General features: G+C 45.8%; 3 protein-coding genes across 3 annotated transcripts; 2 read left to right on the forward strand and 1 right to left on the reverse strand.

Annotated features, from left to right (window-relative positions):
* Nucleotides 1–658: 658 nt before the first annotated feature.
* Nucleotides 659–1,528, forward strand: Aud_008793 (uncharacterized protein; the record flags this gene model as incomplete). The annotated part of the gene is made up of 3 exons (XM_043293658.1): nucleotides 659–859; nucleotides 920–934; nucleotides 980–1,528. 3 exons carry the CDS (start codon nucleotides 659–661, stop codon nucleotides 1,526–1,528), a joined length of 765 nt encoding a protein of 254 aa, XP_043149593.1.
* A 1,240-nt stretch (nucleotides 1,529–2,768) lies between these two features.
* Nucleotides 2,769–3,377, reverse strand: Aud_008794 (uncharacterized protein; the record flags this gene model as incomplete). The annotated part of the gene is made up of 1 exon (XM_043293659.1): nucleotides 2,769–3,377. One exon carries the CDS (start codon nucleotides 3,375–3,377, stop codon nucleotides 2,769–2,771), a length of 609 nt encoding a protein of 202 aa, XP_043149594.1.
* A 4,362-nt stretch (nucleotides 3,378–7,739) lies between these two features.
* Aud_008795 (NAD(P)/FAD-dependent oxidoreductase) lies at nucleotides 7,740–8,924 on the forward strand (the record flags this gene model as incomplete). The annotated part of the gene is made up of 1 exon (XM_043293660.1): nucleotides 7,740–8,924. One exon carries the CDS (start codon nucleotides 7,740–7,742, stop codon nucleotides 8,922–8,924), a length of 1,185 nt encoding a protein of 394 aa, XP_043149595.1.
* Nucleotides 8,925–14,418: the final 5,494 nt, after the last annotated feature.

Raw genomic sequence — 14,418 nt, forward strand, 5'->3', positions numbered from 1 at the left:
CTAACGGGTACCATTGCCCTGGCTGAAAATCAGACGGGAGACTGCTGCAGCTAAGCCGTTCAGCCGGCATTGAGATACTACTTAGGAGTCAATAGCGTCTCGGTGGGGTGGATTAAGCGAGGGCCATTGGTTCATTACCACAAACACTAGCGAGCAAAGTATATAGTAATGTCCCAATGGTTTTGAGGTAAGCGAGCCACATAAGGAAAGCTTGCCCCGAAGGAAATTAATTAAGCTTATGCTGACGGCCAAGCTTGATGACGTGGCTTTGGGAAAAGAGAATCATTCGACTGCACTAGGGCAAGGAATCATCGTATGACCGAGCATAGCTGTAGAATAGCATTCGCTCGGAGTTTCTTTCTGTCGTGTCTAGACTCCAGCCTCTGGAGCTTTCAGCCGAGCTATAATAACAAGTGGGGTCATGACTGCTTAACATGGGGATAAGTATCCAAGAAATCTAGCGAGAATCTGTGCAGCCATTTAGGATCGATTTCGGATGTTCGGAGTTGGGTGGACGTATGCCTTAGTGCTTATCAATTGCTGGCCGCCATCATTTGCTTATGGCGAGCGCTTGATTGTAGCACAGGATTATCTATATAAAGGTGAAAGGCCACCTCCAGTCATCCTATAGTCCCTCCTCAAGAAGCAATCAGTCATCATGCGCGCCACGGCCTTTGCTTTGCTGACTGCCCTCAGTGCATCGCTTGTCCATGCTCAGGGATATAGTAAAGAGTGTTCTAATATCTATCTCAATGAAGGTTGGCTAGTTGCAACCTGCCCCACGGATGGCGACAATGGCAGCATCACTAGCAGCGTCTATCTGCCGAACAAGATTGCCAACATTAATGCTGTGCTCGAGGTGAGTGCTCGACTGTCAACACTGCTTATTTTCTCTAACCTAGACTAACACAAAGTGCAGTGGACCGTCGAGTACGTCCGTCCTCATCTGTTGACCAGCATCTACTGACAGATTTCGCAGCGGAGCTTACTGGAGCTCCTGCAAGGACTGCTCGCTCACCAACAGCGGGTCAACACTGCAATGCTTGTGCAAAGGTTCACCATCTCCGTACAAAAACACAACATTAAATCTAGGCAAGGTCCTCAAACATACGTTGATATATCCACTAATAGCCTTGCAGAGGAACATATCGCCAACTATGAAGGGCACCTCCTTTCCAACCTCACCGGGGCCGTCACTACTGTCCCAGCGGATTCCTCGCACCCAGTGCCCTCGGACTTTGAGATGGAGCTTGAGCTGTCAACATTGAATAATTCATGCGCCAAATATGGAGGAACCATCACATTGAACCGCCCAACAAGCTGCTACTATCTCAACATCGGAGTAGAGTACTCCTGGGCATGCGGCAACTCGGTGAACAACCACGGCTGGGAGATTGTAGGGTACTCCGATAAAGATTGCAAAAGTGCCCCGGTTGCGACCTTTACACAGGAAAACCAGGGCACCTGCTTGACATTTTCGACAGGTGTCAAAGGCTTCTCGATGACTCCACTGTGGAATGCGGACTAGATTAAAGATGGATCAGGGGTTATAGCCTTCTATGATTGTTCTCAGAACTTTGTACAAGTAAGCAACCTCGCCTGCGTCCAGATGCTCCCAAATTGCTTGAGCTGTAAATAAAGGACAGTGATGTCATGGTTAGTACTAAAGCAGAGACTATTATCTAGCACTGTCCTTAAGTGTCTATGAAGATTGAGGAAGATTAGCAGTGTGAAAATAGTTAAAGTAATTGCTGAATCCACACTGAGGCAGAATGTACTATCCCATTAGTCTACCAGAGAGGCAATATCCAGACATGTCTTAAGAATATATTACTAGCTTAATAGCCAGTCATCTACTTATTATTAGGTGCAGTTTACAACTAAAAGGGGCAATTATGCCATCTATAGATAGAAGATAGTGATTAGCCTTAAATAGTGGTTAATAGGAGTCTTATTTATGAATGCATTGTATTAGGGATTAAGCCAGCCTAGCAGAAGGGCGAGATGAAGTATAGTTAGCTATCACTTAATATTAGTAACTTATCCCACTATCCCCTCTTACCATCATAACAAGTGCATATGGATAGCTAGACCAGCCTAGCACATGGTGACAACAGTAAGGTTATGTATATTATTTATCTCACCTCCTGCTCATAATAAGAATGAATGATGCCTTCTATATTTGATGGTCGCATTCGTTACGAATTTTCATATTCGCAGGAATCTTTGTGTTAAATATCACGATGACAGGGATGTTCTGATTGAAATGCGGGTCTGTGCTTATATGTGTATATATGCAGTCCATCTACCCCTCATGATGAGAATAACAACTTGAGACCTTTGGACCTACTTTAGCATTTCATTATACATGAATATTCGTCCGTGATTATCGACCTGAATGTATTTAAGTAGCGTAGCAACTAAAGTATCTTGTTTCCTCGCTGCCGTGAATCTGCACTCCTACTCATTTGAGGAGAATACTAGCCACGTCTCGTACAGCACACGGTCTAGCTGCTGCCCCATTCGAACGCAAATATAAGAGCCATTTAACAAGTAGATCCTCTTTTAATTGAGTCAATTCATGGCTATTGAGCAGGAATCAAAGTGTCAGGTTTCCCAAGCGCTCGATTCCTCGACATCCAGCGAGCTAAGCCGTATAGCGCCGCTTCAGAATGGGCATTGGAGCCTTAAGGGATCTCAGTTTCTGTTTGTAACGGGAATATTGCACAAACAGATGTGACACCTGGTTTCACGTACCCTCAGAAAGATTAGATTTTGTGCTGTCGATGCAAAACCGCACGGGGCTCCGTACGCGGCCCGATCTCATTCCTTCTCTTAATGCTCGCATCACTTTCACCAGCGCGCAGCCGTTCTATAAGTTCCTCCGGGTCGAAATCAGTGCCGAAAGGGTTATCCATAAATTCCTTTGACATCATGAACGTCGTTGCTTCTTCGGACGTGGAGAAGTTGTCAACCTGAGTTTCGATCATGTTTCCGTCCGGATCGCGATAGTAAATGCTCGAAGTTGGCCCATGGTTCACCGACCACACCGGCATTATCCCTAATTTCTTTCGCTGCCGATACGCCACGGCCAAAGTTGTCAGTGAATCATAGGAGAAAGCAATGTGATGTAACCCCGAGGAATTAGGCACTTTTGGACCACAACCTCGCGCAGCAACGATTGCTATACGGTGGTGTTCTTCGTCGTAGGAGATAAATGAAATGAAGTCATTTTCAAAGGACGCCTTGGCACCTAGAAACGTCTTGTAAAAATCAACCATCCGAGAAAAGTTGGTGCCTGTTCGTAGCACAACATGTGCCAATTTTGTGGGAGGAGACACCCGCGTTCCAGGCTCATCAAAAATGTCCGCCACCATTTTAGCTAAAGGCCCTTTGTTCCTTTCTTTGAAGACTCAGAAAGACGACTTAGTAGAATAAAGAGGTGGTTTAAGAAAGTTAACAGGATAGCTGAAAGAGGGAAGCCACGGATTTAATTTCTTTTGCCCTAAGCATTATAAGCATAGGAATTTTCTCCAGGGAGAGCTACTCCGGTTGACCCCGGCGGTATTGTTAGTACAGTGGGACTCGCAGCTATCCCCTAATAGTTAACGAAGTTTTCTAAATAAATGACAGCCTACTCTGATAGGTAGAAGTCAACTATTCAGAGGATCAGGAACAAGATATTGGCCAGAAACCAATACACCAATTACATGATCCCTGTATAGCTTGTGGATAAAAAAATACTAACAAAACCAACGGAGTCAACAGTAAGTCCGATCAATGTTAGATGTTAATCCGATTGGGCGGGGCGGAGGATCCACCAGGTCCGAGCAGGATTCCTTGGCTTCTCTCCAAACCTTAAACACACGCCCGACGAGTGGTCATGTTCGGACCACTCCAAGTTCCGGATGCATATCACAGATTATAGGCGCTTCAGCCGTCATGGTCGACAGTTTGGTCGTAGGAGAATGAGTGACCGACCTTTAGATGTATAGTGGCCATTCAAAACTATTTTGGAATACACTCCTTCCAACCACTGCCCCATGTCTTCCGCTTACCTATAACAGCTACTGCCACCTTCCTCGAGTATGGGTAATTCCTCTGCCTTTTAACTTGTCGGTCTATCACTTTTTCACTCTAGCAGTGGCTATGCGTCATCGTGTGGAGGGAGTTGTTAAAAACAACGGCCGACATAAAGACTATTAGGGGAATTGGTACAGGAATCAATGGTTAGGAGTTTGACTAGCAGAAAAGCAGGTGGGTTTTGTAGCATGTTTTAAATCCTTTTGAACTCTGACTGTACGTTCGACATTCCAATGTCTAAATTAGTTTGTATTTTATGGTATATGGCGAAACCATCCTCTGAACAGGTTCAAACCAGACGTATTATTCTCAGTACCCCAAACGGTGTACATGCTAGAATAGGCTGAAATAGACGGTATTCGTGGGCCCCACTCACCCGGATCTTGTTATCGTATCAGAATTCCTGGCCATTCAGAACACCCAAAACACATATTAAAGGCGATAAATTACAACTTCATATCTCAACAATCATGTTTAGTTTGGATAATATTGAGTTTCCACAATTTAGAAAAACTACTTCTAACATACTGGAGGAGTACTGAAAGCTATTTTAACTTTTTAAGTGGCCCTTGAGATATATATATTTATATCGCAAATGTCAAAATTATTTGGTATTTAATGGTGACGTATCGAAATAATAAACTTAATCGATGATTATCTAGATATCTCGTTCCTTGTGTCCAGGAGATGAGCATTCTCAAAGTTGAACGCAAATAAACACCTGGTGGTTGAACTTTCAAGGAAGTAAATATGGCATTTAATATGTTGTTTAGGAGTATTCGGAATGGCTGGGCGTTCCGAATGGCTTGGAATTACGTTCGTTAGTTAGTTAGGTTAGTTAGTTACCTCCGCTGAGTAATACAAGGCTATGCCAAGTCCTCAACACTGGTTTCACTCAAATGCTGCTTGTTCTTTCTACTTTAGTTTGTATCACTCAGTGCTAAAGGCCAACATGGAGCTCTCGTTGTGTCCGGAAGCATCAGAATCCAAGAAGACCCGGGAACGATTATTCCGGGCATGCGATGCCTGCTACCGGAGAAAGGTATTGTTCCTGAATTTGCCATCTTTTGTAATGAAGCATGGTTGATCATTACAGATTAAATGCGACTTGATCGGTCCACGATGTGACTGGTGCGCACATCACGGTGTTGACTGTACCTTTACTAGACCTGGGCGTCGGGCATGGAAACCACAAAACGACCGCAGAACCGAGTATGTATTCAAAGCTCTCATAGTTCTGCCTTATGTTATTCTAACCAAGACACGGTAGCCGTAATGGGAATCCAAACTCAGCCAAAACCGAGACAGTCATCTCTACAATGCCAGTTCCCGTTGCCCGAGAAGTCATGGAATGTTGTCATCCCGAATTGCCAGACCGCCGCTCGTTATTGCAATGTGTCGATCGGTATGAAGAGTCTGTCTTCCAGCTTCTATTTCCGGTTATTGACCCCGACTTATTCCGCCACACTGTCGATCAAATTTACTCTGAATCTTCGCCAAACCCAACGTCCTGTAGTGCAAGGGTATCACTATTCTGCTTTTTTCATTTTTTCAATGTACTGAGGCTTGGACCTACCAAAGCCGACGAGTACGGACGAGATCTGCTAGAAAAGTCCCGGATTTTCTTTCATTCAATTCTCGCTGAACCAGCATCTATCGACGGCATCCAAGCCTTAATCATGATGATCTTCCTCGCGCCTCTTTCTGGTGATGAAGAACTCATCATGTCCTACCATTCTGCCGCATTGAGCATGGTTTTTGAGATGGAAGGTCATACTAACCTGAGTGTCGCTGCTTCCATGGCGAGCACGCATATACGGAATCTGTTCTGGCTTTGTTACACAATCGATAAACGATCCTTCGTAGGCCATTACAGACCGCTTTCGCTGATTGACGACACACTATGTGATCTCTCTCTGCCTGCGGGGTATGTGGACAGGCTTCTACAGAACCTGGGGCGTTCGGTGACCTCTACGGGGCCATTTGAAGGTGCTATCTTTCCAGTTGATATTCGTTTGAGCATTATTAAGTCCAAGATATTCGCGGCATTCTTATCACCTATGGCCCGCCAGAAACCAACGCATGAGCTCCTGCGGGATATTCGCATTCTCGACAAGGAACTTGAAGACTGGAGACGCTCATTTCCTCCCCATTGGAACCTTACCCTTTTTGTTCCGGACACTAAACCGAGAATCGAAAGCGCTTTTTTCTATCTATTTACTCTCCGGCTTGATTACTACTGGTGCATAACGAACATTCATCATGCATGCTACCAGTTAGCGTCATTGTCCTCTGTATGCTATAAGCTACAAGAATGCATCGATTCAAGCTTCGCGCTTTCTCTGGAGGCAAGTCGGTCAGCACTTTTTCATCTACATGTTGCCAGTAGAGAATTTTCAACTGGCGCACTTGGGTATGTAACGACTCATATTAGCGGTCGCTTATATGCTAACCTCGTTCCGTCCCACATAGGTTCGCTGTTCCCTTTTGCCTTCCAAATTTCTACACGGTCTACTGCAATATCTTGCAGGATCCTCGAAAGCCAGAGGTAGTAAGAGATTTAGAGCTCATCCAAAACCTGTGGCTGGTCTTAGAGTCGGTCAATAAGTCTCACCAAAGCCGTAGAATATCTAGTCTCCAACAACTTGTCAACTACGTGAAGAGTTTGAGTCGTGCGGCTCGGACGGCCGTTGACATTGCCCATGCGCACCCACCGTAACCTTCGAGGACTGCCGAAGGGTGTGGCAATTTAAGAGATGGCACAGGTTTGCAGTTCTTACAATAAACAAGCATCTATGGGACATATAAGTGAACGCTTCTGATGCTCGTATCTCTAGAGAACATGGTTGAGACGTCGAATGGCTAGTGTTATCTGTAGTCTAACAGTTGACGAGACCAAAGGTATACCGATCACCAGAACAAAACGTATACCCATAGCAAAAGATACCTACACCACTTACAAGCGTTGTGGGTAGGTTCTGCTATGGGTAGTGTAAACTAGGGTGCTCAGAATATACAGTGGAGGTGTGGTTCGATAAAATACCAAATCCATGTCTGATAACTTACGCTCTACGGTAAGCTATCTATGCGTAACCTATAGTGGCCGTTCTTTAACATCTGGACCACGGTGCTTCCACCCACTCGCAGAAAGATAGTGTACAACGCCTGATTTGATTATTCGTGATCTCTGGGGAAGCTGGGACAGTATGAGCTAGTAATCTATTCAAACGAATGAGATCGCGGATGAGCTAAGCGGAACCGACTCTGGACTAACTTAATAAGTCGATTGATTGAAGACGGAACAGATGTTAATAGGGCAGATTGAAAATAGCACATCTACGTCTCTGATACACGCTGTTACGAAAATCGTAATTCCAAAGACCTTAGATTTCTATACATATAGGACCACTCAGTATAGCCCTTGTCTAGGCAATAAGTTACCGCTCCTGCCTCGACATATGATTACCATAAACCAAAATGGCCCACGGCCTCCCGCAGACTATATATTATCCTTGCCTGTGGCATACTCACCAGAGTACAATGATTCCAATCTTGGAACGTTCGACTGAAGGGTCCGTGTGAACTTTCCCTCTTTCATTAAACAAACCCCTCAAGACGGAAGAGCGATAATATTTCCGTCGTCTCCACCGGCAACTATGTCTTCTATCAATGTTGTTATCATCGGTGCCTCATTTGCAGGCATCAACGTCGGCCATTCATTGCTAAAGGGTGGGCCAATAGTTAATATAAAGGTCGTGTTGATTAATCCATCCACGAACTTCTACTTCCCGATTATCGCGCCACGAATCTTCGCCAAACCAGACGCTTTCCGCTCCGAACAGTATTTGTTCCCAATCAAGGATCTGTTCGCCAGATATCCGTCCGATTCCTTCGAATTCATAATCGGTACTGCGACCAATATCGACGTGACGGCTAAGATGGTGTGTGTGACCATCAACGGTGGTCAGGATTCCACGTTAGTGGCTTACGACTACCTCGTTATCGCGTCAGGGAGCACCACCGACGCCACAACCGGCTCCATTACCGGATTTCCAATCCCCTTCAAGCAATCTGGACGCGATGATATGATGCAATTGATCGAAGCAGCTCAAAAGCAGATTGCTGGCGCATCTAAAATCGTCATTGGAGGTGCGGGGCCCATTGGGGTCGAGCTGGCGGGAGAGCTCGCGGAGGCTGCGGATCAGAGAGGCAATGCGGACGAAACGTCTATCACACTGGTATCAGCGTCGGATCGCGTACTTCCGACACTCAAATTATCTGCTAGTAATGCTGGTCAGCGGCTGCTAGAACTGAAGAAAGTCAAAATCATCAGCTCGACTCGGGTAGTTGGAGTGCAAGCCTCGACAGACAACTACGGCAGAAAGATTTGGGTGGTCTCGCTAGACAACGGGGACAAACTTTCGGCGGATCTATACATCCCTACGACCGGCGTGGTCCCTAACAATAACTTCATCCCGCCACAGTTCCTGGACTCAAGTGGATGGGTGAAGGTTGACAAGGAGCTACGTGTCCAGTCGTCTGGTAGCTCATCTCCTTTGCCAATTTACGCAGCTGGTGACATCACTACCAACACCATGCGCCTCTCATTCAAGGCCAGAGAGCAAGCGGCAGTGGTCGGGGCCAATTTGAAATCTGACATCCTAGGCAAGGGCTGCCGCAAGACCTACGACGAGGGAGAAAGTGTTGTGATGTTTGTGCCAGTAGGAGAGTCCGGAGGAACGGGGCAGCTCTTTGGAATGACAATATGGAGCTTTCTCGTAAGATTATCCAAGGGGCGAGACTTCTTCATCTCCAAAGCTCGCTCAGCGGTGGCGGGATAGACGGTGCTGTGCTTGCGAAATTACATACTGAAAGTAGTATTAGCAGTGTTCCATCCATGGACGGGATTCATGTACGTTTCCGTTGACTCAAGCTAGCTACTCTACTTTCCTACGGTCGTATTTCAAAGACTTAAGCACGTTAGCATGAAAACAATAAGCTCGTCAATTATTACAACTTAATGAGTGGAAACCTGTTTCTAGTCATAGCTGCGTAGTATTCTGCGCTGTTCTCGAGCGTCGTTCCATACTCCGAAACTTGGCTCGCGACTGTCCAAGTACTCTCTCACTGGTCACAGCTTACCGGAGTTTAGGCGACTGGCCCAGAGTCACCCTCGGAACGGCGAAATGTTTTTTAGTGCGTTAACCATTCTCAGGGTGTTACGCCTTTTTCTATCTAGATTGTATCCTGCGGGCACATTAGACTAAGTGGGCGAAGCAAGACTTGAACCTTAGCCAAGATTCTGTGGATATTCCTAGGTAAAACTCATACATTATTGGTCCTTAGATGATAGACTGTTTGGTGTTTTGGTGCTCAAAAGAACCCCTTTCAAAGGACATGCCACATTCCGATTCAGTATCATTTGCTTAGAAGGCGGTAGACTTTTTGGCTACATCGTTCCAGTACGGGACATATACTCTGTTGGATGGAGATTCGACAGGCAGGATCGAACCACAAACGACGCGAGCTGTATTACGGTGGAGCCAGATCGACATCTGAATACTACCTATGCACACAACTATGAGCTTACTTACAGTAAGATATAGTTACCTAGGGTCTCGCGCATGAATCCAACAGCAGGATGCCTCGCTATATTAGAGAACGAACTAACAGTCGAAATTTTCTGGATCCCCCGAAATAATCTCTCATAATAAACTCGCTCTCTCATAACGTTGGCAAAAATCAATGTAAATTAACAAATATAATTACCTACACCTGCCTACAGCGAATAACATGGGAGAAGAGACAAAAGGAGGACAAAAATTGCTGGGCGACACGGCACAAATTTAGGCCGACGGAGGAATTTCGCATAAGCTTTCTGGACGCAAAGAGGATAAAGGGCGCCTTAATCGTTTTCTAAACAAGGATATTGTGGGCTAGACTAATACGACTAGGGCGCCGACCCAGACATACTTGTCAACATTAAATACGCCTTTAAAGACGGCCCATATTAATGGCCCAGATCAGCTTTCTCGGGGTATCAAGTGTGCCCACCTAGCCCGTGCCGTTCGTTTCGTTTAGCGGACGAAGGTCATACGATGGAAGATCATCCGTCCAGGTCAAGAAAGCCTGTCTGACAAAGCATTCACTATAACTAACGTTAACGTATTTTTGAGAAACCCGCACGAGCTCCACCCGCTGGCCATGATCACACCGGAGAGAATCCCAGTCTTATTCCTCCATCGCCGCCATTGTTCGTCGGAGAGGATGATCTCCCTGGTGATGATGAAACCATGATGCACGCTTCTCTACCACAGGAGCTGCCTCAGCAGGAACCAGATGAGCCACAGCCCCTGGGGACCCTCCGGGATGCGGAACAGCGGGCCCTGCCCAGCCAGCATGCACCAAGGGACCAAAGGGAACAGAGTGTTCTAAAACGGCGACGAACACAAAAGCTTCAGACGCGCAGGCGTTTGCTGCGCCAAAGGGGGGAACAAGTTTAAGAGCCTATGGAGATAGAATGGTTGCGCACAGAGCACTCAGATCAGGATATGCCTGACCAAGAACACTCAACTCTGAAACCTCCCGAATCAAGTCCGGCTATTACACCGCGGAGCGAATCAATTACCACCGATCCGGCAACAGCGCCGACGGCTCATGTAGAACTATTAGCACACTATACTCAACATAAAACCTCCAACATGGGAGCATATAACACTCCAACCTTGAGCCAGGCGTGCTGCGCTCCACAGATGAATCTGTGATCCAAGACGACACAGATACCAACAGCCAATGCACGAGGATTACCATCGGTTCAGCCTTGCTTGAGCGGGGCTCGGAGGCTGAGTCCCCAATAGACAGCCCACATCAAGGGGGTGGCCGTCAAGGCCGAACGCAGATCGATGATCCAGGGCCTCAGTCCTGGGAATCTGAAGCGGGTAGTTCTTCACGAATGGCTCCGGTAGTCAACAACAGGTCTTGGATACATACCTTGACCAATTGATGAGAGCCGAATGAAGAGCAGGGGAAATTGGAAGAGAGTTAGAATCTCAAAGGCTTGAGGAGGAATTTGGTTTTTCTAAGCAGGAGGGACCAGTTCCGGAAGTGTCACCTGGGTATCAGGAAAGGCGGGATTCGTCACTGAGGCCTTCTGACGGCAGATCAGAGGACGTCATACATAGCTCCGACCCGGATCTGACAAAGGCTGTTGGTTCAGAGCCTGCCCAAGCTGGACCACAAGGACTTCCCCGTGAGGGAGAACCGCGAACCCCTGTGGAGAGTCTTGTAACGCCCACTCCCAGGGGAGACCCCAGCAATCCCCGCAGACGTAGTTCTCAAGCAGGTGATGGCGCCCGGTAGGGGCGTTGCCACAACCTGAACTTGTTGAAATCTCCTTCTGGACTCATGAACGAGGGGAGTGGAGGCAGTCAGACAGTTTCCAAGATCCCGCGCTGGTGGAACGAGCTGCAAAGAAGTATGCGAGGAAGAAGTATTCGCTCTATGATCGGAATCTGCAAAGCGTCAGCCCCGCCCAATGTTATCGCGCAGCGACTGTCGACGGCAATAATGCGATATTCTTGATTTCTGAAGATGAAGAAAAATGCTCGCAGCTGAAGGGCGCCTCAATAAGGATAGGCAGCTTCTGATATCGGTCTCTGAAGTTCTGGGCCCGGCAGAATCCCAGCCAGGCTTGCCTACCAAGTGGCACCGTTCTATGACATTCAACAGAACATAAATCCCCTTCTAAGCATGATCTATGAACGTATAACTCATTTTATGAGACATTTGTAGACATGAGTTATGGCACAATGAGGAAAACCTTTCAGAGCAGCCGACTACCTAAGAGTCATTTCTTATACTGATCTACGGGATATGTAGACTCTCCCATGAGATATGCCATAAGTAGGTATTCTTGATAATATGTTCATGATTAGGCAATCATAGGAAGCAACGGGCTTGTAAATGGCAGCTCAAAAAGCAATTTTCAAGAGGAAAGCCTTCTTGTTAACTTCCTCGTGAGAGGAAGTTAGGCACGTGAGGTTCCTATTAACAGGGAAGGCCAGACAAGAGGTATCTCAGCACGTGAATTTACTTATCAAGAGAGACACGTCCTAGAAGAGTTGTCTCACATGAATTACAACAATGAGTCGCGTGCAGCTTAGTGCTATCACACTTTACTGTAGCGTCCGCTCCAGACTCTATACTGGGTGTACTCCCACTGCTTCGACTCCTGAATTCCGTCTACAAGAGGACCGCGTTAGCACTGCGGCGGTAGGCTTCTTCGGCTTCCATAGCTCAGACGCCAATATCTTCAATCGTGGGTACCTGCCACTCCATTTAACAGTACAGAACGGGAGCTCGTCAATGGTTAAGCTGCTTGTCAACCACGAGAATATTGACGACCATAGAGACGATTGGATATGTTTGGATTTACTGCTCTTCATCAAGCCGCGTACGATGGATATCTCTCAATAGTGAACATACTACGTGCGAAGCCAGATATTGATAAAAATGCAAAAGAAGATAGTCAAAGACTCCACTTCCTTAAGCAAACATTGAACAACAATTACTTCAACATTAAACAACTTCTAGCGGAGAGCAGTCTAGAGATCACTAAAACTGTCCAGGCAATCACCTCTTCAATATGTCTTGATCGCGGGAAGAGGTTCGTTGTGTATTTGCCCCTGGTCGTGCAGGCTCTCAACCCGAATGTTACCAATAAAGATAATTGACACCGCACAACTGCGCAGTACAGCCTGGTGATAGGAAGATGGTGTAACTATTACATGCATGGGAGGGCGTATAGATCAACGCTGGGAGCCATAGACCCATAGACTGCACTTATCAGCCGTCATGGCAGCGGAAGGACGGCAATTCATTTATTATTTCTAATCCAAAATTTATTTTCTTTACATAATGCGAGAGATAGCGTCAGATTAAGGGCAGTTATTATGAAGCAGAATCGATTATTTGTTTGTACAGAGTAAAACATATTCGATTGTAACAAGACATGTATGATCATTTGGCCCTAACAGTACAGTGATGTAAAGGATCAGGGAAATAAATATGCGTATTGCTTAGTCCTTGAATCACAACCATAATGGTATGGAAGATACTGTGGCCCTAAAGCTTACTATCACCTTCTATGCAGGTCCTAGTCTGCTCTGTTCGTCTTTGCTCCTTATCCTTTAATCTCAGCATCAGATTCTGAATTAGCATCCTCCACCCTATGCTTGTTTAATTGTAGGTGTTTTACTATCTGCTCTCCTAGGTTAAGGATACCATTAATTGCCTTATAGGCACTGTTTGATCTGTCTGATTCTCTGCGGGCAAGACTACATTGCAGACCCTGGAGTAAAGCATGCAGACTCTTAAGTAAAATAGTTTGCTTGTTAATACTTCTCGCAAGCTTTGAATAGCCATCATGTTATTTCCAGAGGAATTTAATCTTGTTAATTCACCATGGTATCCACTCTCAGAACTAAATTATAAAATCTTCTAGTATAGTGCTTCTGCTTCTAATCTACTTTAACCAAAAAGAACATTTCTGATAAAGTACACTAAGTAATTAACTATTATGTGTCTTACCTGAATTAAAAGAAGTTATATTCTCCATCACTACTGCTAAAGTTGATCTAGCATTGTAGAGGACCAAGCTTCATTTATTTATACTTCTCAAAGCATATTGGAATCTCAAGGGTAAGTCATAGAAGGGTGATGATGCTCCTGCCTTCCTTACTAATACCCCATCATTTTTAACTGCCCGCTGTACAGTCATCGGTCATAAATGCTATATAGTCATTCCACGATGACGTGGTGTTCAAGAGGGCATTCAGCGCGAGTCAGTCAGATCTGGTCAAGAGTTCTGAGAACTCAGGGTAGCCAAGATTCTAACACCACATACAATCTGGCGGCCATTTTACATAAGGAGACATGCCAAAAGGGTTGGTAAGCCTACCTAAATGCACCAGTCTAGGGAGAGACAAAAATCCTTCAGACAAGACATTATTCCTTGCTTCTTAAGTCGTTCTTATGATATACCCTATTGCATAATGATATGACACAGCCATCCTCAGGACCAGTTTATCCCATAAGCCTAAGATATTATACTCTAGCCCAGCAGCAGGTCTAGCGAAAATGAGTTCCTCTGCGACGTCAAAGGAGCCGAAGCCATCTGGTTGTCTTCCTCAGTACCTGACACGACGAAGACAGCTGGTATAGACAGAATACAATTCTCCTGAGAAGCTTCAGATGGTCTCAGACAAGAACCAAGGAACAAGAAACAATAACTAAATCTCCTTGTTCTATTGTCTCATCCGCCCAGTCACAGATCCA

This window comes from Aspergillus udagawae, assembly GCF_001078395.1.
Source record: "Aspergillus udagawae IFM 46973 DNA, scaffold_7, whole genome shotgun sequence".
Lineage (NCBI taxonomy): Eukaryota > Fungi > Ascomycota > Eurotiomycetes > Eurotiales > Aspergillaceae > Aspergillus > Aspergillus udagawae.